This window comes from Mesocricetus auratus, unplaced genomic scaffold (genome assembly GCF_017639785.1).
Source record: "Mesocricetus auratus isolate SY011 unplaced genomic scaffold, BCM_Maur_2.0 Super-Scaffold_100691, whole genome shotgun sequence".
Classification (NCBI taxonomy): domain Eukaryota; kingdom Metazoa; phylum Chordata; class Mammalia; order Rodentia; family Cricetidae; genus Mesocricetus; species Mesocricetus auratus.
In genome coordinates this window covers 41673836-41697159 of record NW_024429267.1, presented here as the reverse complement: position 1 = coordinate 41697159, position 23324 = coordinate 41673836, and the positions used below count along the sequence as shown (strand labels likewise).

At 45.0% G+C, this 23324-nt stretch overlaps 1 protein-coding gene across 2 annotated transcripts in view; it reads left to right on the top strand.

Moving 5' to 3' along the window:
• Positions 1-23324, top strand: part of Bfsp2 (beaded filament structural protein 2) — a 55727-nt gene that overhangs the window by 11705 nt on the left and 20698 nt on the right. For both annotated transcript variants that reach the window (XM_040740170.1, XM_021228456.2), the window contains exons 2-4: positions 14525-14607; positions 16560-16716; positions 18222-18383. In XM_040740170.1, the coding sequence (XP_040596104.1) occupies positions 14525-14607; positions 16560-16716; positions 18222-18383 (402 nt within the window). The remainder of the gene's footprint in view (positions 1-14524; positions 14608-16559; positions 16717-18221; positions 18384-23324) is intronic.

Genomic DNA, 23324 nt, shown 5'->3' with positions numbered 1-23324 from the left:
TTGAGCGACAGAGTTCAAGGTCTGAATCCTATACTTCAAATACTTTCCCAGGTTTTTAGAACCGACCACCTTCGCCTCCCCCTCTGAAGAGGAAGGAGCTAATTGCAGCTGCCATCATGGCCATGGTCCTTCTGAAGCTTAAAGGAATACAGCAGGAGGGAAAGAGGCTTTGTCAGTGTCAGATTAGAATACCACTTCCCAGCCTGTGTGTGTAATTAGTGTCACACTCTAGTACAGAATCTTTCACAATGGTGGCGTGCACTGGCCCCGCCCCCTTCCTTGCAGCAGCCTGACAGTGTAGCATTTATCACAGTAGTTACTACGGGGCTGTCACAGATTCCCTTTTATTCTGTTCATTTCTGAGGCTTTGAATGCAGTCTGCCATGTGCCAGGCACTATGAAAATTCACATATTAAAGAGTCAGAGTCTTATACCCTGGGCCCTAGAGTCCAGGAAGAATGATGAATCAACACATCCACACATTGGTCCAGTCACATCGTGATGTGCCAGCACAGTGCTGGACATGTGACAGATGTCAACTGGATATGGACCAGGAAGGACTCCGGAGAGGTGTGGTCAAAACATAAAGACCTCTCCCTGGTTCCTTTTTAACCCACTCAGTGGAAGACACACACTGTCAATGACACTGAGTGGAAATACAAGTGGTGTCATGATTTTTATCTGATCACTACTAACTAAAAACAGCATGGTAACCAGGCATGGTGATGCATATGGCTTATTATGAGTATGACACTCGGGTCATCAGGCTTCCTTGGCAAGTACTTTTACCTGCAGAGCCATCTCCCTGGCCTGGTCCCTGTACATGCTCTCAATTCCAGAGCTTGGGAGACACAAGGATCCCTGGCCAGGCAGCCTGGACCAACTGGTAAGCCCCATGATGTGTTGACCACTGAACCAATTAATATTTTTTCTAGTTGACTTTGTTGATGCCCTCTCATTTTTTCTTAGTTATGAAATATTTCAATATGAAAAGAGCATCCAGTGCTCAGAATGTCAAACCTTAATGTTACACATGACGCACTTTGTTTTAAGCAAAGCCTCTCCGAGAGTTTAGATATAATTGAAACCCCTTTGTGCATGGAAAAGCTGAAATTGCAGTTCAGTCTGCAGAATGTCTGCAGCGTCCAGGTTCTTCAGGGAATGCTGGTGTCTATTTTATCCATTCATAAAGCTGACTGGAGGGGGCTCATTCACATTACAGAAATCAATATGTATAATATATTAATATAACATATATAACAGTGAACAGGCAGTGGTGGCACACACCTTTAATCCCAGCACTGAGGAGACAAAGGCAGGTGGATCTGAGTTAGAGGTCAACTCGGTCTACAAAGTGACTTCCAGGACAGCCAGGGCTATACAGAGAAACACTGTCTTGAAAATAATAATAATAATAATAATATACTACTGAGTACATCATCATTATCATCACTATCAGTGCTGTGGTGATGCTGGGATTGAACCTGGGACCTGGCACATATTAGTCAGGTACTCTGCAACCCCAACCTCTTCTTACTTTCTATTTTAAGACAGGGTCTCACTGAAATACTCAATCCTAGCCTTGAACTTATCCTATAGTCCAGGCATGCCTTGAGTCTGCAATCCTCCTATCTCAGATTACAAAGCAGTTAGAATAACAAGCAAGCACCATGCCCATGTTAATCTTATCTAAAATTAACCTCATAGAAACATCCAGAATAATGATCAACCAAACACCCAGGCACTATAACCCAGCCAAGCAACATACAGACGTGACCATCACAGTGTCTACCTCAGTGACTCTCCACCTTATTTTTTGAGACACATCTCTCATTGAGCCTGGAACTCACTGCTCTGGCTGAGCTGGCAGGTAGGTGCCAAGGGTATGCCTCCATGCCCAGCTGTTTCCCATAGATTCCGGGAGCCAAACCTAGATCTCTGTGCTTGTACTCTACCCACCAAGCCTTCTCTCCAGCCCTATGAATCACATTTTGTTAAAATACAGTCTTTCCCTTCTGTGTATTAATCATCCCCAACTTCTTCCGCACCAAGAGGGGTGTGATTGTACGTTGCAGCAAAGACACGTGACCCATAAACCCTGAAATATATCTCATCTGGCCATTGATAGCAAAGTTCTAGGCCTGCCGTGGGCAGCATGCAAGCAGAATCCACAGTGGGTGTGTAACATTGCCGGATGTCTCCAAACTGGTCTTGCAGATTTTCCTTCCAGAGCCGTCAGGAAGACCTCTGCCTTCTTCATATGCTCCTCTCACTCTTCTCCTTGGCCTTGGCCTGGTGTGTGTGAGCTGATTTCTCCCTGACTCACACGCTTGACTCTCTGAATGCATATCACTTATTCACCGATACACTAGATACTTACTAATAGATTAGCATGCACCTGGTACTGCTGAGATAAAGCTGCCCTGTTTCATAAGAAGAGAAGTGAGGCAGCACTATTCCATGTTAGGACTGTGGTTTAATAACAGTGAGAAGGCAAATGGCTGAGCGTAGGTTTTGATGGCCCGCCCTGGAGAGGGAGCACAATGAAAAATAACCAACTAGCTGGAAGCATTTTGCAGGCTGAGGATGCTCAGCTGGGAAGTAAAGCAACAAGCTGGCCATCTGCCCAAAGTGTCTGACAGCCAGGGGCACCTGCATCGTAATTCTCAGCAGAAAGAAACTCTATTTCATGCTGGCACCCATAATACAGTCGTCTGGTGATTAAACCAGGTTTTTTTGTCCTGCCTTTTGACCTTAGAAAATAAAATATCTGTAACCATAAGAGGGGGCAGTATATGAGAAAATAACTATCCCATAGTTGATACAAGAAACGGGGCTATTTATAGACACCCAGACAACCAGTAAAAAGGAAGGAAGGTGATGTATGACAGACAGTCAACCTGGAAGTCAGAACACAATGTCAGAGGCTGGAAATCATGACATCCAAAAAGATGGAGAAATGAGACAGGAATTGGGCCAAAGAAAAGCAGAGGCTGCTGAAGGGGACGTCAGGAGGAAAGCACTCTGGCAGGAGAATGCCATTTCATGCAGAATTCTAAAAGTCACGTGTATATGTGTGCCCACATGCCAGGGAAGTTTTTATGGGTATTTTCCCTCCTTTTTCATTTTCTTTTAAGACAAGCCCTTGTTACTATAGCCCTGGCTGACCATAAACTTGTGATGCTCCTGCCTCAGCCTCCCAAGTACTGTATGCCACCATATGTGTACCATAGCCTGTGTACCAGGATGCCTAGCTGTGTGTGGTATCTCGACAATTTTAAAAACTGAATTATAAAAACAACAAAGATTAATGAAATGTTGACAGTTATTCCAAAAGAGGCGTGCATAGTGACATCTGAAGTGAGGACAGACGTTGATGAGAGCAGAGATTTTTAAGTCAGACATAGGATTTTAACTGCTGAAAACACATACAGGAATACATCACTGTATCATTATATATTTTAAATTTTTGATAATATATGTGTTTGCTTTTTAAAACTGTTGCCAGTTGAGGAAGCCCGAGTCTGTCATCTCAGCACTAAACTGGATACTGAGGCAGGAATGAGAGACAGTCACTGGTAGAGAGACACAAAGGCCAGTGGTGAAGAAAGACAGAAAAAGAAGAGGATACAAGATGTCCTGACCACTGCAGAGATGCCCAGGGCACTCTAGGTTGAGCTTTAAGGGATGGATAGGAGCTCACCTAGCAAAAGGAAATATGAAGGCAAGGCTGGGTAAGGCTTGCCCGTGACATCTCTAGGAAGTAGAATAAGGCAAGAGCTGGAATCTAAAAGAGCTAGCCAAAAATAGTTCCATCACCGATAAGAAGAGGTAAAGCTAGACATGAGCAAGACCAAGTTATAAGGGGCCTTGGACAGCAAGCTAGAGAGGGAGGGTTTATCAGGAGCACCCCTCAGGACAGCCTAGGACACTGCTTCTCAACCTATGGGTCAACTGAGCCTTTCACAAGGGTCGCACACTAGATTCCTGCATATAAGATATTTACATTATTATTCATAACAGCACAACTACAACTATGAAGTAGCAACGAAGATAATTTTCTGACTGGGGTCACCACCTCATGAGGAACTGTATTGAAGAGTCACAGCATTAGAAAGGGTAAGAAGCACGGGTCGAGTAGAAGGGGCAGAGGTTGGAAAGCAGAGATGGGCAGTAAGAGGGAGTTCAGCCGGCTACCCAACAGAGTCCCCACGGCCACTGAGTCTTGATGTGCCTGATGCTCAAAACAGATTTCTTTGGAGCCATCCAGATGGGGAAGTGACAAGAATGATTCTCAGGTTGGGCTCAGGTAGGGCCTCTGACATCTCTGAGTTTAGGAAGCAAGTCTTAGCCAAGATTTGGTCCTCCACAACCTGGTATTGGCAGCCCATTAACTCAGCTGATGTCTACTGTACCAGACCCCACGCAGCCAATAGTGGGGGCTTCCCTAGCCAGTCAGCAGCAAGAACCAATAAGAGCGCACCTGTGATCGCAGCATTCTGCAGGCTGAGGCAGGGAACATGCAAGTTCTAGGCTAGCCTGGGCTACGTAGTAAGATTCTATCTGGAAACAAAACCTTGATTGTCATCACAATCCATAGTAAATGCTTCAGAGAAAGCAACTAGGCAGAGTTGAGCAGAGAAGAGCAAGTTCTACCCGAGGTGAGGTGGTCAGGATGAGGAGAGATCCAGGCAGAGGCAGAAAGGAAGACCAGTGCGGTACAGAAAGGCCAGTGTGATCCACATAGACCAGTGTGATCCACATAGACCAGTGTGATCCACAGAGACCAGTGTGATCCACATAGACCAGTGTGATCCACATAGACCAGTGTGATCCACATAGACCAGTGTGATCCACATAGACCAGTGTGATCCACATAGACCAGTGTGATCCACAGAGACCAGTGTGATCCACAGAGACCAGTGTGATCCACAGAGACCAGTGTGATCCACAGAGACCAGTGTGATCCACAGAGACCAGTGTGATCCACAGAGACCAGTGTGATCCACAGAGACCAGTGTGATCCACATAGACCAGTGTGATCCATAGAGCCCAGTGTGATCCACAGAGACCAGTGTGATCCACAGAGACCAGTGTGATCCACAGAGACCAGTGTGATCCACATAGACCAGTGTGATCCACAGATACCAGTGTGATCCACAGAGACCAGTGTGATCCACAGAGACCAGTGTGATCCACAGAGACCAGTGTGATCCACAGAGACCAGTGTGATCCACATAGATCAGTGTGATTCATATAGACCAGTGTGATCCATATAGACCAGTGTGATCCACATAGATCAGTGTGATTCATATAGACCAGTGTGATCCATATAGACCAGTGTGATCCACAGAGATCAGTGTGATTCATATAGACCAGTGTGATCCAGAAATACCAGTGTGACCTAGAATAACCAGACCCAGAGTGACTGAACCTGTAAACAACTAGAACACAGACAAGCATGTAGGACCTTGAAGGCCACTGTCTTAGGCTCAAGCTTTATTCCTAATTGTGCTGGCTGCATTTATGTCAACTTGACACAAGCTAGAGTCATTGGAGGGGAAGAAGCCTTGAAAAATGCCTCCATAATATAAGGCTGTAGGAAAGCCTGTGGGCATTTTCTTATTTAGTGACTGATGTAAGAGGGCCCAGAAGAAGGTCCACCTGTGGGCTGGTCCTGAGTTCTATAAGAAAGCGGACTGAGCAAGCCATGTAAGCAGCGCCCTCCATGGCATCCTGCCTCCGGGTCTCCGCTATGCTTGAGTTCCTGCCTTCGCTGTTTTGATGAGGCACTGTTATGTGGAATTGTGAGTGAGTAATCCCTTTCTTCCCCACATTGCTTTTTGTCATGGTGTTCCATCACAGCAATAGTAACCCTAACCAGGACACTAATACAAGAGGCACCTTTGAAGAGTTTGACTCAGTGAAGTTGGGGTGACATGATCTCATCTGGGGGCTTTAAGAACACTCTGGAAACAGAATAGATAGACAACACTGGAAGAATGTTTAAGGTATAGCTCAGTGCTAGAAAACTTGCCTGTACTCGCTCCCAATTGCCATCCCCACCATCACAATAAAAGCACATTGAAGGAGCAAACATTGCGTGAGATCAGCTGGGAGGGCATGATCGTGCACTATGGACATGGGGAGAGACAGAGACAGAAGCTGGGTCTGAGAGGCATCATGGGGCTTGAATGGACCAGACTCAGTGTAGGATTAGATGTGGGAGATGAGAGGTCAAGATGTTAAGTTTGGGATGTCTGTGCAACTACCTCGTAAAGAGAAGGTGGGTGTGCTTGCCTGGAGTTGACAGGGAATTTCAGAACTAAAGGTATAAATGTGGAAGTCAGTCGGGCATGTTAGCACACACCTTTAATCCCAGCACTCAAGAGGCAGAGACAGGCGGATCTCTGTGAGGCCAGCCCGGTCTATACAGTGAAATCCTATCTCAAAAGTAAAATAAAATAAGTAAATAAATGTGGACACCAGTAGAACACACAATTTCATTTCATATAAATCCCTGTGAATAGATGATATCGCTTGCCAATGAAAAGAAGCCTTGAGACCCAACCCTGAGAACCAGCAGCTTTAGAGCTCTGACAAGAGAGAACTAATCAGCAAGACAGGAAGGGCAGGAGAGGGTTGTCATGGGAGCCAAGGGGCAAGAGTGCATCCTTGGTGACACGTGTGAGTGGGGACTTAGCGGGACATCTGTCTTCAATGTCATGGTAAGAAAAGTGTGACTGGGCTGCTTGGGATAGATTTTGGCTTCTTGTTCATTTGTTGCTAGAAGCAAGTCATGCTAAGCATCCACCCTTACATGAAGTCAAATAAAAGCAAAGGTGTTTCCAAGGGAATCTCACATCACTGTGCCAACTGAGTTAATTTCCCAGGAGTCCATTTTTGCCCAACTCCTCCTTAAGCCTGCAGTTCTGGCTGCTGGAATGCCAATATCTTTAACTCTAAATAAAGTATTAATAGCACTGTTGGGCTCACATGATGCCCTGTTTTAAAATGCTGCTTGTCTTTGCCTTTTTACAAAAAAAAAATACAATCGTGGTTCAATCCCTCACCTGCCACCACCAGCACCATTTATTTTAATAACTATGTCCCCAGTGAAGCAACAACAGGAAGAGATAAAATCCAGAACATCAGAGTAAGCAAGACTGGAGTTTTCCCAAGGACCATAGACAGGAGAAACTGTAGGAAAAAATAAATCAAGCCTGTAGATGGAAATGTGCATTCAACTGCCTGTGCATTCAAAAAAGACATAAGCAGGGGGGCCAGAGTGTAGCTCAGAGGCAGAGTGAGTGCCTAGCGTATATGAGACCCTGGCTTCAATCCCCAGCACAAAAAAGTGGGGTGGGAGAGTTTAAAAGACCAGATGGAGTGGAAGCAATGGCTGAATGCATAAACCAATCTAATTCATGCAGCACTCGTTGAACACTCCGCCTTGAAAAAGACAAATAGCAATGATAATAATGGCCACCAGGTGTCGAATGCCTCCCCCCACCCCACCCCCATGCCAGGCCGGCTGCTGATGTTTCCACCTGTTGAATCACTGAGCTCTCACAACTAACCCAGGTAGGAAGTGTTACTGTGGATGAGGAAACCATATCTTAGAGTTCTTACTTTGCGATGAGAAGCGCTAGGTGTAAGAGTGACAGAATTGTGCCATTGCCTACATGCTATCTATACTGAATGGGGGTGGAGTGATTCAAACACATTGGTGATGGGGAAGAGGAACAGCGTCAGCAACATTCACCCCAGGCTTTCAGTAGCTCAGCCTACAAAGACTACTCCATCATCAAGAAGTGTCTACTACGTCCACTCTTCTCTTTACCCCCCCCCACAACCAACCTTGTCGGTGCCACCATCATTCTTCATTAGGAAGATAAATGACCCATACAAGCACAAGAGCCTCCTCTGGTCTCAGCATCCTCTCCAGCTCCTGTGATCTTCCCTTCCCTCATAACCCAGACCACATCGGTACCATGCTCAAAAATCTTCCTATGACTTCCCAGGAAATCCCCTTCCCATCGTGTCTGAGTCCTTTCCCGTAGATGGCCTTTGCTTGCCATTTAAATCTCATCTCCCATAGTAGCTTCTCATTCTCCAACAACATGTGTAGGGCCTGCTGTCTCGTAACCAATAATCATCTGCAGAAGAGACAAAGGCGAGAATGAAGAAGGTTATACAGAGAGGCCACGCGTGAACTAAATATTAAAGTGGGATTTCTTAGACAGCCAAGGCTGTGAGGTATCGCAGGGTTTTCCAGGTGTCCCAGGCAACCACATGAATAAGAGCAAGGGCACGCTAGGGGCAGTGCTCTAGAAAACACTGATTCTTGAAGCTCTGTGTGTGTGTGTGTGTGTGTGTGTGTGTGTGTGTGTGTGTGTGTGTGTGTGTGTGAAAGCGCCTGTCCAGCAGGCTGCTTGGCACATACTGAGGAGACCATGAATGGTAGTCATTATAAGACAGCCATGATGCCTCTTTGTGCAAAGCATTTGTTCAACACACAAGGGAGAGGTGGGTGGAGAAAACCCAAGCTGTCTGTGAGCCAGCCTCAGAAATCCTGGTTCTTACATTGAGGCAGGGTATGATGATTTGAATTTCCCTGTGCTCCTTGGGATGCTGGGGATTACTCTTGAAGAACCATTGGACAAGGTGCCCTAAGGACATCTCCATGAGGAGGGTCAGAGCCAAAAAAACTCTGACACCCACCCTTCCCTCAACAGCAGTCCTTCCGTCAATATATGTTCCTGTTTCCTCCATTCTCCCCCAGCCCCTCTGAACTTAATCTATAGCCCACCACAGCCTCTCACTGCCCATCCCTGGAACTCATCCAAGATGTGGTCTCTGAAAAGAGCTCTTGTTTCTCCATCAGTACTTACAGGTTTTGAGTCCCTTTCCCTCAAGACCACCAATCCCAACAACCAGTTCACACGGGCGCTGCTCTGACTGAATAAGTTAGTCAGGCTTGAGTTGCTGTATCCAAATACCTGAATGGACAACTTAAATGGAAGAAATACTTCTCTTGGGGTCACAGTTTGAGGGCTCCTGGTCCAGGCAGCCCTCTTCATTGTATCTGGGCAGTTGTGAGGCAGGGCATCATGATGGAAGGGAAAGCTGCTAATCCCAAGACAGGCAGGAAGCTGAGACAAGGGAGAGTCAGGTCACATACTGAGGAGACCATGAATGGTAGTCATTATACGACAGCCATGATTCCTCTTTGTGCAAAGCATTTGTTCAACACACAAGGGAGAGGTGGGTGGAGAAAACCCAAGTTGTCTGTGAGCCAGCCTCAGAAATCCTGATTCTTACATTGAGGCAGGGTATGATGATTTGAATTTCCCTGTGTTCTTTGGGATATGACCTCAAGAGCATGCCCCAGGAGGCTGCTTCCTCTAACTAGGCTCCAATCTCCTTAACTTTCTAATACCTTCCAAAGTAGTACCGCCAGCCAAGGACCAAGGCTATAACGCTGAAGTCTGTGGGGGGTATTATATATTCAAGCCATCACATGCAGTCTCTTTTAGCAAGGGACCTGGCATTGAAGCATAGCTCTGATATGGCATATGTGATATGTGATAGTGGCACTTCAGGTCCTCCTAACACTCCCTGTAGCAAGCTGCCAGTATGCCCACCTTTCAGTGTTACTTCTGAAGACCACTATTCATTCATTTCTACAGTTTCCTCCTACAGAGTAGGGACTCATGGCTCCAGGGTCATGGGTAGCTCTTCTTGTGGACATAGCATCCTCCCAATGGCTGTATATTGTGAAGTTTGGTGTTTTCTTTGCCTTCTCCCCTAGAAAACAGTTGATCAGAGAAGCTATGCTAATTTGCATCCTCTTCCAGCCATAAATCAGTGAGGACCAGATAATTAATGTACATCTCTCATTGCTTAAAATAGAAGTGTTCCTTCTCCAGGAAAGACGCCCAGCAGAAAAGTTCCCTCAGTGCATGCATAGTTCTTCCCCCAGACCTTATCCACTCATGTGGATCTGGAAGGAAGGCTAGGGGTGGGAGGGGTGAAATGAGAGATGACTGAGTATTGGGGTTGGCCTATCCATCTCTGAATCTGCAGGAAAGAGATCTCTTTATCTTCATGATGAAACCCAAAAAGGAAGCAGGAGTCCTGGCTGTCTGCATGGCAGGAACCAAGGAGGAAGCAATCTAGAAGGACCTCTAAACTCTGATGAGTCTTTAGCTTATAACACACACACACACACACACACACACACACACACACACACACACACACACACACTTTTGAGGCATGCTGACCTGAGGTGGTATTCTGGCTCTAGTACTTTCCATCTGTGGGATTTGGAGCAACTTCAGCTCTCTGAGCTCTCATTGGTGAATTGAATATGTTAAGAACTTTAAAAGGGTGCCACATGTATTTAATGAAGTTGTGAACACCCAGTATTGATGTCAAAGAGGGACATCGTCAGTGTGAACAATTTTCAGCCCACAAATAAATCCTGTGGTTTATAGTGTTTGCCAGCTTCCCTGGTGTAAATACTCTGACCTTGAACATTATCAGGCTATCAGCATCTCACTAAATGCAGGGCTGGAAAGAGATTCAGGGTACGACAATATAGCATTTCCACCATCCAGACACAGTCAAAGCAGATAACCTTAAACTCAGATATAACATTCAGACCACATTTGGGGGGCCAGTGTTAACTGCCTTTTTACTCTGATTATGTATTGCCTTTGGTTTTAAATTACTTCATTGCAAGCTCATATAATTTAACAACCACCTCACAGAACTTCTAAAATATTTAATGATTCACTTTCACAGTCAGAATAATCCAGCTCAGGCACACACTTAGACAGTCAATAAACACAACTTGCCTTCCCTCTTCCTTCAGCTCTGGGGAGGTTTCCTGAAGGTTTTTCCTTCAGGTCCATGCTTTGCCTTAGTTCAGGACCCCTCTGGGCCACCATACCAGGTCTGAGTCTGTGCTAAACCCCAACAAAGGTTACAGCCCTCCTCATACCACATAACTGGCCTTTTTATTCCCAAGCTGTGGAAGCTCAGGAGTCCCCAACCCCAGAGATGGAGGTGACTGTGCCTGGTTAGGGAAGGCATCGGGGTACTTCAGGGCCCTCTGAGGTGAGAGTGGAGACTTAGTTTATTTTAGGATCTCTGTCTGGAAAGGGAGTAGGAAAGTGGGACCAGCAAGCAGTACTTTGGCAAGCCAGGGGCTATAATTAGCCTCCACTTGAGGGCAGAATAAACCCTTGATTGTTACTAAACAACAGCACAAAGCAGGAAGGCCTCCATACTCCTGCAGCCCTGGGCCAGCACAGCTTCCAAAGATAGAGATTTGGACACAGCCACCCCATCAACCTGGCAGGCAACATCCAAATTATTCCCATTCTCAGTCCAGAATGAAAACTCAAAGGCCACCAAGGAGCAAAAACAAGGTCACCAACCTTGTCTCACCTCTGAGAACTCGGTCTTTCTACCTGGTGCCTTTGGGTATGGCTTTGAGCATCTTTGTATTGATTAATATCAGGAATTTGTAATAGATGGGAAATGTCACAAAGCCATGTGCCTCATAGTGTTGAAGCAAAGAAAATCTGTTGGGATCATAAGCTTGTCTACCCAAAGCCCAGAGTCAGTTCTGCTTGGGAAGACTTGAAGTAGCCATGGTTCCACCTTCTTTCTGCTTTTGCAGAACGGTATCCTGCCTTCTACACACAAAAGCACACACATATGCACAAATATATACACACATTCAGACACACAAATACAAATACAAACACACCCACACGTACACACACTATTCACACGTATGCACACACATACACACTCACACATACTTACACACTCACACAAATGCACTTGCACATTCTTACACACTCATACATGTACACACACATACTTGGCTTGTTCCTTTGACTTTTTCCTTTCTTTTTTAAACAAAATTTACTATACAAAAATTTCAAGAAACCCATTTTAAGACTTCTGAATGTCAACTGTCTAGGCTCCACATTCAATCATTAGAAACACTGAATAAGGCAAATTAAAAGTTCAAGACTCTTTTGAGCTGTACAATGAGTTCAATACAAGCCTAGGCAACATCGTAAGACTTAATCTCAAGACATGAATAAAAGAGCTGGTGAGATGACTCGGTGCACAAAATGCTTGCCACCCAAGCCCGATGATGCAAGCTTGAACCCAAGAACCAACATGGAAAAAAAATCCTAGGAACATTTGGAAACTCCCTTCTTAATGGCTTCCTGGAAATGACCTTCAAACCAGAGCCAGGGAATGATTGAGAACTGTCCCCTGTGGTCACACCATTCATTTATTCATGCATTCATACAACAAGTTTTTAAGCATGGCAGCCAGCCTGGACATGGTGGCACATGCCTGTAATGCTGGCACTCAGGCAGAGGCAGGGGACTGCAGAAAGCTCAGTGCCTGCCTGGCCTCATGGGGAGTTCTAGGACGGCCTGGACTTCGTACTTCTGTGGACCCTGTCTCACATAAGTAGAAGTGAAGAGTTTCAGCTACTGGAAGAGACCTGTAATCCTGGCTATTCAGGACTCGGAGGCAGGAGAGCTGCAATGCCAAGGCCTTCCTGGGTTACAGAATGAATTCAGGGACAGCCTGTACAACCTAGGGAACCCTATCTCCAACTAAAATGTACCAAGCAAGATGGAGACACACAGTGGTAGAGCACTTGCCTAGCATGCATAAAGCCCTGGGTTCAATCTTCAGAACTGAGGGGGAAAATGTATAAGCCCCAGACCAGCCTTGGAGACAAGCAATAAACAAGAAGCTACACTTGGAGGAGGGAGAGGGGCATCTTAAACCAGTGGGATAAGAGAAGGTGGGTTAAGGAGACAAAGCCCTTTTTTAATTTAATGATTTATTTTGGTGTGTGTGTGTGAGAGAGAGAGAGAGAGAGAGAGAGAGAGAGAGAGAGAGAGAGAGAGAGAGAGGAGGAGGAGGAGGAGGAGGAGGAGGAGGAGGAGGAGGAGGAGGAGGAGGAGTTGGAGTTACAGGCAGTTGTGAGACACTGGATTTCTGGAAATAGAACTCAGGTCCTCTGGAAGGGCCACAAACAATCTTAACTGCCAGCCCATCTCTCCAGGTCACCAAGTTACATTTGTGAGAGAAGCAATGATTATACTCCCTTGTCCCAATATGACCATCCAATTTAGTTCCAGTTCATTGAGTTTCCCACTAGCAAAGATCAAATTTTCCTTTCTTGAGCCTGGCCCTTGAGCACACTGGCCAGTAGATGAAGCAGACTGTCTCCTTGCCCATGTTTTTCTCATCTTCTAACCATATTCCTGTCTTTCACCTCCTACTCAATAAAGAGGTGGAAACTTTATGCCCAGGGGTGTATAAATAAAACCTATACATCCAGCAGTGTATATTTAGCTAAACTATTGGGTGGTTGCTCCTATTCTTAGTTTCATGGGGTTTGTTATTGTTGTTGCCATTTCTATGGTTTTGTCTGATTTTTGAGGAACCTCCACATTGCTTTCCATAACGGCTGGATTAATTCACCTTGCCACAATGATGTGCAATCACTCCAAATCCTTGCCAGAACTTGTTACCGTTTGTCTTCTTGATAACATGCACCTTCCTGGTAGGAGGTGATATCTTGCTGTGGTTTTAATTTGCATTCCCCTGATGATGGGTGATGCTGAGCATGTTAATTAGCTTGATATAATCATTCCACAATGTAAAGCGTATATTAAAACCTCAGATGGTACTCTATAAATATGCAGCTATTGCCAACTAAAAATTAAAATTCTTGACTAGGTATGGTGGAACATGACTGCAATCCCTGGACTAGTGGGATGGTGGCGATCATGAGTTTGAGGCTAGCCTGTGTTATACAGAAAGGTCCTGTCTCAAAAAATAAATAAGTAAAGGTTCTTTTAATTTATTTTTATTATTTTTGTGTGTATAGGTCCTTTGCCTGTGTATATGTCTGTGTACCACATGCATGTCTGGAGCTCACAGAGGCCAGGAGATGTCAGATACCCTGGGTCTGGAGATACAGACTGTTATGAGGCACCATGTGGGTACTGGAAATCAAACTCGGTTCCTCTGGAGGAGCAGCCGGTGCTCTTAGCTGCTGAGCCATCTCTCCAGCCCCATTAACTATTCCTAAAAATAAACTTGAACATGTATGTATTATATATGAATGTGCATGTACACACACACACACACACCTGTTATACAAAGCCAGCGAGGTGTCACTGAAGGAGCCAGAGCACTTTCCTGGATGAGTTGAGAGCTCTGGGCTGACAGCGGTTGTGAACTGGTCTGCTTTTGAATCACCATTTTATCCCGAAAATCTTACTCTAAATCTCACTCTAAAGGACACCCAGATTTATGCCTTCTTGTCTCTTCCTCCTTCTTGTCTTCAGAGAGGGAGATGCACCCTGAAAAGAGAGACTTCTATGAAGCTTCATCCAGGTCTCCAGAGCTCTGAGCCCCACCCCAGCCACTGCTAAGCTCTGTCTTCTCTTTGTTCCAGGTGGGAGAGGCTGTCTTGGAAAATGCTCGGCTTATGCTGCAGATGGAGACGATCCAAGCTGGTGCCGATGACTTTAAAGAGAGGTAACGCTCTACAGCAAGGAGCCCTCCCTCCCTGCTCTCCCAGACTCCAGACCCTCGCAGATAATGCTTCCCCAGAGTATACACCAGTCCCTTCTGTCACAGTAGAAAGGTGGCCTGAGACAAGAGAAACTCCAGAACCCAGAGCCACAGAAAATCAGGACCTAGGGGTTCAAAGACTGTGCCCAGTGTCACTTGCTTTAGAAAGGGTCTTTGTAAAGAAAAATTATTTATTATTAGTGTGTGTGTGTGTGTGTGTGTGTGTGTGTGTGTACATTTGCCGTGGCACACATGTGGAAGTCAGAATACAGCATGTGAGAGTTGCTTCTCTCCTACTCTGTAGTTTCCAGGGACTGCAGTCAGGTACTCAGGCTTGGCAGCAAGCCTCTTTACATACTGCGCTGTCTTGCCAGCCCTTTTATAATTTGGTTTGTTTCCTTTAGTTTTTGTTTCCTTGTTATTTAAGATAAGCTAAGGTTGGCCTTGAACTCACTATGTAGCCAAGGATAACCTTGAACAACTGAGCCTTCTGCCTCCAACTTCCAAGTGTCGTGACTCTAGACATGATCTACCATGCTTGGCTTATTTTGAGATGGGATTTCACTCTATGGACCAGAACAGCCCTGAACCCTCACTCTATGTGCTTTGTGGGACTACCAAAGTAGTGAGTGACTTTGGGTATTCCCAAGGTCAAACTCACCTTTTTATAGGACTAGAGGTTTAAACTTTTATACAAAGAAATAAGCAATGATTAGAGCATTCTACAAATGGACCGACCATTGGCCTTGAGAGGGAATGAGTTCCCCAGCACCCGGAACATACAAGTAGAGGCTCCAACAAAATCACCTGTCACAAATGTCTTCAGAGGACTGTCCCTGGGAATTCTGAATATTAAAATCCATTACAGGGGTTAGGGCTGCAGCTCAGGAGGCAATGCTTGCTCGGCGTGCTCAATCCCCAGTCCCTTACTCCACCCCCACCCCCACCATCACACACACATCTTTAAGTGAAGACTTATACCTCTAAATCCTGAAGGCTTTTCCTGGAGCAGGAATGTGGCTCTTTGCCCTCCTGTGGATGTATGGAGGCAAGCTTGGAAATTCGGCTGAGTGGTACAACCACGGTATGAGGAAAAAGGGCACCAGAAAAAATCAGCAAGGATGTCAGGTTGTGACATCTGATGTCTGAGGGCTAAAACTCAACATAGAAAGCTTTGATACAAATGTGTTATACACATATTCATTATTTTAAAAGCCTTTTGCTTTTTGTTGTTTGGTTGGTTGGTTGGTTGTATTTGCTTGTGATGTGGGTATTCAACTCAGTCCCCTCATAAGCAAGGAAATGTGTTCTGCTACTGATCTCTCAGTCATTTAAATCTCTGGATAGATAAAGCCATGCTTCTTCCTTCCCCTGAAGAGAGCTAGGCCAAGCCAGATGCACCTTGCTACACAATTGATATGGGCGGAGCTAGGCAGCAGCACCCCCTGCAGGCTAAATGAAGAATGTACTCTAATAGGATTCATCTGTGCCCACTCCTTGCCATGGCTCCTCCTTTACACTACTACTTGAGTTTGCAGCCACTGTCAAGAATTGCAGTATATTGCTCATTTTTGGATTCCCAGCAGGTCTTCAACAATGGTAAAAGGTCCTTGATGAGGAAAAGGACTGCTCATTGTAGTAACAAAGATATGGTATTACCTTTCAATGCTGAGAAACTCCTGAGAGTGTGTGGCTCCAAAGGCTGCATGAAGCTGTGTTCCCAGAAGCTGGCTGCTAATGTGTTCGTGTGAATTCTCCTACAGCAGTAGCAGTAACCATGTCCCCAATGCTACTGGAACACTAGCTTTCAGCATTCACTGCTTATCACATGGGGGCCTTTGGGTAGTGTCTACAATCTTATTTGTTTCCCCTTTGGAGGCTACCCGGCTATGCTGATTAAGTCCCTTTGTCTGCAGATATGAAAATGAGCAGCCATTCCGGAAAGCTGCGGAAGAGGAAATAAGCTCCCTGTACAAAGTCATTGATGAAGCTAATTTGACAAAGACGGATCTGGAGCATCAAATAGAAAGCCTGAAGGAAGAAATGGGCTTTCTGAAAAGGAGCTATGAAGAGGTAGGTGGCGCTGGGGGTGCCAGGCTGCCTCGCCTGTGAGGTTGGAATCTTCTGACACAGGTGTTGGGGGCTCTTCCCCTTGTTGCTCACCCAGGCCTACAGGGAAATGTTAGCAAATGACTTTAAAGTCTGTCGTGGGTCAGACTGTCCCCTGCAAAAGTCTCAAACTTAAATGCCTTCAAGGACCAGGGTAGTCCATAAGTGGTAGCGACAGCCATAAGCAGAAGTGACTGTTAGAACTACTTGGAACTGGAGGAGGTCTCCCTAAAGTATTCTATTTCAGATTTGTTTTCAACACTACATGAACAGGATAAACTGTATAATTGTAAAGATAGACCCACACTGAAGTTACCACACACTCATCAACAAAACAAGACCGCATCTTTAAGTGACAGGAGCAGAGGGCACCTCCAGCAGGGATGAGGTCTCATTACCTACAGGAAACATTAAGCCACCACAAACACATCACTCTCTGACTCATGGTTCAGGGTGCTTCAAGTTGAGCGTCACACCTCACTAAACCATGCTCACACTGGCAAGTTCCTCCAGGTCCAGCCTGAAGCACACAGTGACTATATAGCCACTCCTTCCTGTTTCTGGTTCAGTTCCTGAAGACCCTGCTCCAGCAGGGAACACCTTAGACTCCAGGGTTAGCTTCAGTCTCCTTTAGCATTTCCTGATGTTGTGCCAAACCTCCACTTGCTGAGTTACTTACTGTATGTTACTGTACTACGTGCTTACTTTTGACTATGTGTTTATTTAGTTTTTTGCTTTGTGTATGGGAATGGGCTTGTGAAGATCTAAGAAATGTGTCCTTGGGAAAAGAAAATGATACCTACACCTAGAAGATCTGGGACTTTGCCAGTCTCTGTGATGGTCGTGCATGGTGCAAAATAAACAAACACAGATAGATGGGTGGGTAGATAGATAGATATATGAATGGATGGACAGATGGGTGGGTGGATGGATAGATGACAGGTAAGATAGACAGATGATAGACAGAAGATAGGTTAGATGTATAGATAAGATAGATAAGATGTATAGATAAGATTGGATAGAGAGATAGATGATATAGAAGATTAGATAGATAGATAGATAGATAGATAGATAGATAGATAGATAGATAGATAGATAGATAGATAGATGAATGGATGGATAGATGGGTGGGTGGATGGATAGATGACAGGTAACATAGATAGATGATAGACAGCAGATAGATTAGATATATAGATAAGATAGATTGGATAGATTGGATAGAGAGATAGATGATATAGAAGATTAGATAGATAGATAGATAGATAGATAGATAGATAGATAGATAGATAGATGAATAGATGGCAGATAGATAAGATAGATGCTAAAAGATAGATAGATTGGATGGATGGATAAAAAGAGAAAGAGAGAGGAAGAGAGATGCAGAGTAGCACCACAAGCCAGCTGCTGCTGGCTAGAATTGCACATCTGTTCTCCCCCCCCAAACCTAAGGTGTCCACTGTTGCTTTCAGGATGTGAAGGTTCTGTACAAACAGTTGGCAGGATCTGAGCTGGAGCAAGCAGATGTTCCCATAGGCACTGGCCTGGATGATGTCCTTGAGACGATCCGAATTCAGTGGGAGAGAGATGTGGAAAAGAACCGAGCAGAAGCAGGAGCCTTGCTCCAAGCTAAGGTAAGAGGCAGGCCAGAATCTTTCCCTGGGGCCTGGAAAGGAGGCCAAGCAAGATGGAGGCAGCCAGCATGCAGAAGAAAAGCAGCCATTTAGTGACAAGCTTGGTCCCTGCCAAAAGAGGAGAAAGGTAAACTAAAGTAATAATGCTTGTTTGCCTCTCTGAGATAAGAAAATGTTTTAAATGACCATGTTCAATTCTGTCAAATGTGTAAAGGATTTTCCGCTGCACCATCAAAGATGTAAGGCATAAGTTGCTGTCCAGTCTTTGAGTAAGGGGTTTTATCTTCTGCTCCTGCCTGCTGCCTGCTACCTTCCTACTAGCCACTACCTGCTACCCATTGGCTGAACAATCTGGACAGTACCTTAAAAAACATTAGGAATACAAGGGGTAAGAGTGTAGCTCAGGGGTTAGCTGTAGGTGTCTGCCTCTGCTTCCATCTGTCACTGAATGAAGGCTCTAGGATGTCATGTAAGGTAGTCATCAATCTCATTATTGGGGAAGGGTATTAAGGTAGCCTCTCCACTATTGCTTAGATTGCCAGTTGGTGTCATCCTTGTAGATCTCTGGAAATCTCACTAGTGCCAGATCTCTCCTCAAACCTATAATGACTCCCTCTATTATGGTATCTCTCACTCTGCTCTCCTCTATTCTTCCCCCAACTCAACCTTCCTGCTCCCCCATGTCCTCCTCTCCCCTTCTCTTCTCCCCTCTCTCTTCTCCCAGCTCCCTCTCCCCTCCCCCATGCTCCCAATCTGCTCAGGAGATGCTGTCTCATTCCCCTTCTCTGGGGTACCATGCATATATCTCTTAGGGTCCTCTCTGTTTCCCAGACTCTCTTGTGATGGGATTGTAGGCAGGCAATCCCCTGCTCCATGTCTAAAATCCATATATGAATGAGTATATACCATGTTTGTCTTTTGTGATTGGGTTACCTCACTCAGGATGGTTTCTTCTAGTGCCATCCATTTGCCTGCAAATTTCAAGATTCCATAGGTTTTTTTTTCTGCTGAGCAGTACTCCATTGTGTACCACATTTTCTCTATCCACTCTTCAGCTGAGGGGCATCTAGGTTGCTTCCAGGTTCTGGCTGTTACAAATAATACTGCTGTGAACATAGATGAACAGATGCCCTTGTTGTATGAATGTGCATCTTTTGGATATATGCCTAAGAGTGGAATTGCTGGGTCTTGTGGTAGGCTGATTCCCATTTTCCTGAGGAGTCTCCATATTGATTTCCAAAATGGCTGTACGAGTCGGCACTCCCAGCAGCAGTGGAGGAGTGTTCCCCTTTCTCCACATTCTCTCCAGCATAAACTGTCATTGGTGTTTTTTATTTTAGCCATTCTGACAGGAGCAAGATGGTATCTCAGGGTTGTTTTGATTTGCATTTCCCTGATGGCTAAGGATGTTGAGCACTTTCTCAAGTGTCTATCACCCATTTTAGACTCCTCTACTGAGAATTCTCTATTTAGTTCTGTACCCCACTTTTTAATTGGATTATTTGGTGTTTTGGAGACTAGCTTCTTGAATTCTTTGTAAATTTTGGAGATCAACCCTCTGTCAGATGTGGGTTTGGTAAATATCTTGTCCCATTCTGTGGGCTGCCGTTTTGTCTTGTTTACTGTGTCCTTTGCCTTACAGAAGCTTCTCGATTTCAGGTGGTCCCATTTATTAGTTGCAGAGAGGGAAGAGTGATGAGCAAAGAGGTCAAGACCAGGCTGGTAAAACCCACAGAAACAGCTGACCTGAATAATGGGGAGCTCATGGACCCCAGACTGATGGCTGAGAGGCCAGCATGGGACTGATTCACACCCCCTGAATTTGGGTGTCAGTGAGGAGGCCTTGGCAATCTATGGGGCCTCAGGTAGTAGATCAGTATTTATCCCTGGTGTACAAATGGGCTTTGGGAGCTCATTCCACATGGAGAGATGCTGTCTCAGCCTGGACAGATGGGAGAGGGCCTAGGCTCTGCCCCAGATGATATGACAGACTTTGGAGATCCCCCATGGAGGGCTTACCCCTCCCTGGGTAGCAGAGGTGGGATGGGGTAGGGGATTGTGGGAGTTTGGTGGGGGGCAGGGAAGGAGGGGAGGGAGAGGGAGCTGGGATTAACATATGAAGCAAGCTTGTTTCTAAATGAAAGAAACGAAGGGAGGAAGGAAGGAAGGAAGGAAGGAAGGAAGGAAGGAAGGAAGGAAGGAAGGAAAAAGCTCAGTGAAAAAGTGAAGAGAGAAAGAAAAATCGTGGGGAGAGATGGAGGGAGAGGGAGGGAGAGAGGGAGGGAGGGTGAGTGAGGGGCAAAGGAGTTTATGTCTAAACATACTCCCTGAAGCATTTTAAGGATTGAATAAAAAGGTGGTAAAATATATAAATGTCTCACCATAAGAGAAAAACTATACTCCCGCTTGACTATGTTATGTGCAATGAAACCTGTTATTAGAAATGATGCTTATGAAGTAATTATAAAACCACAGGGAAAAGCCCAGGGAAGGTAAAATGGAAGAAAAGCGATTATAGGGTGGGGTATACCAGGGACTGACAAGAAGGTTTTTGTTGTTGTTGTTGTGTTTTGTTTTGTTTTGTTTGATTAAATAGTGAATGCTTTAGACTTGGAAAGCCACATGATTTCTGTTGCAGCCCTGCATCTTTGCCCCTGTAGTATAAAAGCAGCCAGAGACAATAGATGGCAGCAAGATCTGTTCAAATAAAACTTTATTTATAGCTGGGCATAGAGACACATGCTTTTAATCCTAGCACTTGGGAGACAGAGGTAAGTGAATATCTGTGAGTTTAAGGCTAGCCTCATCTATATAGGTAGTTCTAAGACCCATCTAAAAAGACAAATTATAGAAACAAAGTTGTCTAACTACTATTTAGAGTATTGTTCTCAAGGGACATCTACAAAAATTAGACTAACATTTTAGTGGCATCAGCAGTGCAATTGCCTTTGAATAGCTGGCTTACCTCACACTTTGAGATGTTTTTCTTAATTTTGAGTATTTTTCAAGTTAATTTCTTAAGCAACCTGACTTATAATAATGAGTGGGGGGAAAGCCAAGTTGTATGATCCTCAGAGATAACAAAAGAATTCACTAGGAAGTAGACTGTAGAAGGTTTGTCCTTCTGGCCTCCCCCTGCCACTCATCTGATGACTCGGAAACAAGGGAGGACCATATAATAGAGTTGGGAAGGCAGGCCAGATGACACTGGTGCTCAGCTGACTGTACCATAGGATCATCTCGGCTACAGTGTCTATGGTGCACTCCTGAATAGTTAAATCAGAAGGAACAAAAAGACTTTGTTATTTATTTATTATTATTAACAAAAGTTCTCAAGGGATGAGAGATGAATCAGTAATCAAGAACACATACTGCTGCCAGGTGGTGGCGGTGCATGTCTTTAATGCCAGAACTAGGGAGGCAGAGGCAGGTAGATCTCTGTGAGTTCAAGGCCAGCCTGGTCTTCAGAGTGAATACCAGGACAGTCAAGGCTACACAGAGAAACCCTGTCTCAAAAACAACAACAACAACAACAACAAAAAGGAACACATACTGCACCCATTTCAGACAGGTCACAACCAGCTGTAACTCCTGTTCCAAGGAATACAACATCCTCTTCTGACCACTGATTCACTTGCATCCACAGGTATACACACAGAAACACACACACACACACACATACACACACACAGGCATGTACGCACTCATGCAAGTCATTTTTAAAATTCTTTGCACAATTCTGACCTTCCATCAGCCTTGAGGACCATGGCAGTCCTGAGAGCTGCCAAAGACAAAAGGAGGACTCTTCACCACTTGCTTCTCCTTGACCCTCTATCCCCAAGGACCAACAGGACCATCCCAGCAGGATCTTCACGGATTCTGCATCCCTCGAATGTTCACTTTTACCCCAGCCCTATTTCTCCATTCCTATTCCCCAACCTCCATCCTCTCTGTGATATTACCACACAGAGTAAAGTGAAGTCAAACCATGGCTCTGAGTCTGCCTTTTCTTATAGAGATTTGTGAATGTTGTATAACCCTGGGGACCATCTAAAACCATTCCCTCAACTACTGAGTTGTATTTAAGAAATGAGGAAACTGTAATCCAGAGAGTTAAGTGAGTCTGCAAGGTCATTCTGCTGATTGGTGGCACAGGCTCTACTCCCCTGGCTTTGAGTCTATGAGCTTCCTCCTATAACATCAATATGTTTATTTATTATTATTATTATTATTAATTATCCTTCCTTTTTAAAAAATTTTTAAAACAGGGTCTCGTATCATAAGCTGACTTCAAATTCCATATAATGGTGAACTCTATTATTTATTTACTTATTTATTTGTTATTTATGTGTATGCATGTGTGCCTGAGTGTATGTGCACCACATACATGCAGTGTCAGAGAACATCAGAAGAGGGCATCAAATCCCCTGAAACTGGGATTACAGGCAGTTGTGAGCTACCATATGGGTACTAGGATGGTCTTCTACAAGAGCAGCGAGTACTCTTAGCCACTGAGCCATCCCTCCAGTGCCCACCTTGAACTCTTGAATCTCCTGCTTCCACCTCCTAAGGGCTAGGATGACAGGCGCTCACCACCTGTCTATTAGCTTGTTGGAGATGGGGTCTCCCTGTGTAGCCCAGGCTGTACTTGGCCTCCCCATCCTCCTGCTTCAGCTTCCCATGCGCTAAGATTAAAGTTGTTCCACAAAAACCCTGACCACAGAATCAAGTAGGAAGGGCTTCTATGGACTCACAGAACCTGAAGCAATAACCACGGACCCTGTATGGGTCTGAGCTAGGTCCTCTGCATATACACCTTATGGTTGTTATGGTAGTTTGAATGTAATTGCCCCCACAAGCTCATCAGAAATGGCACTATTGGGAGGTGTGATGTGTTGGAGTAGATGTGGCCTTGTTGGAGGAAGTGTGTCACCGAGGAAA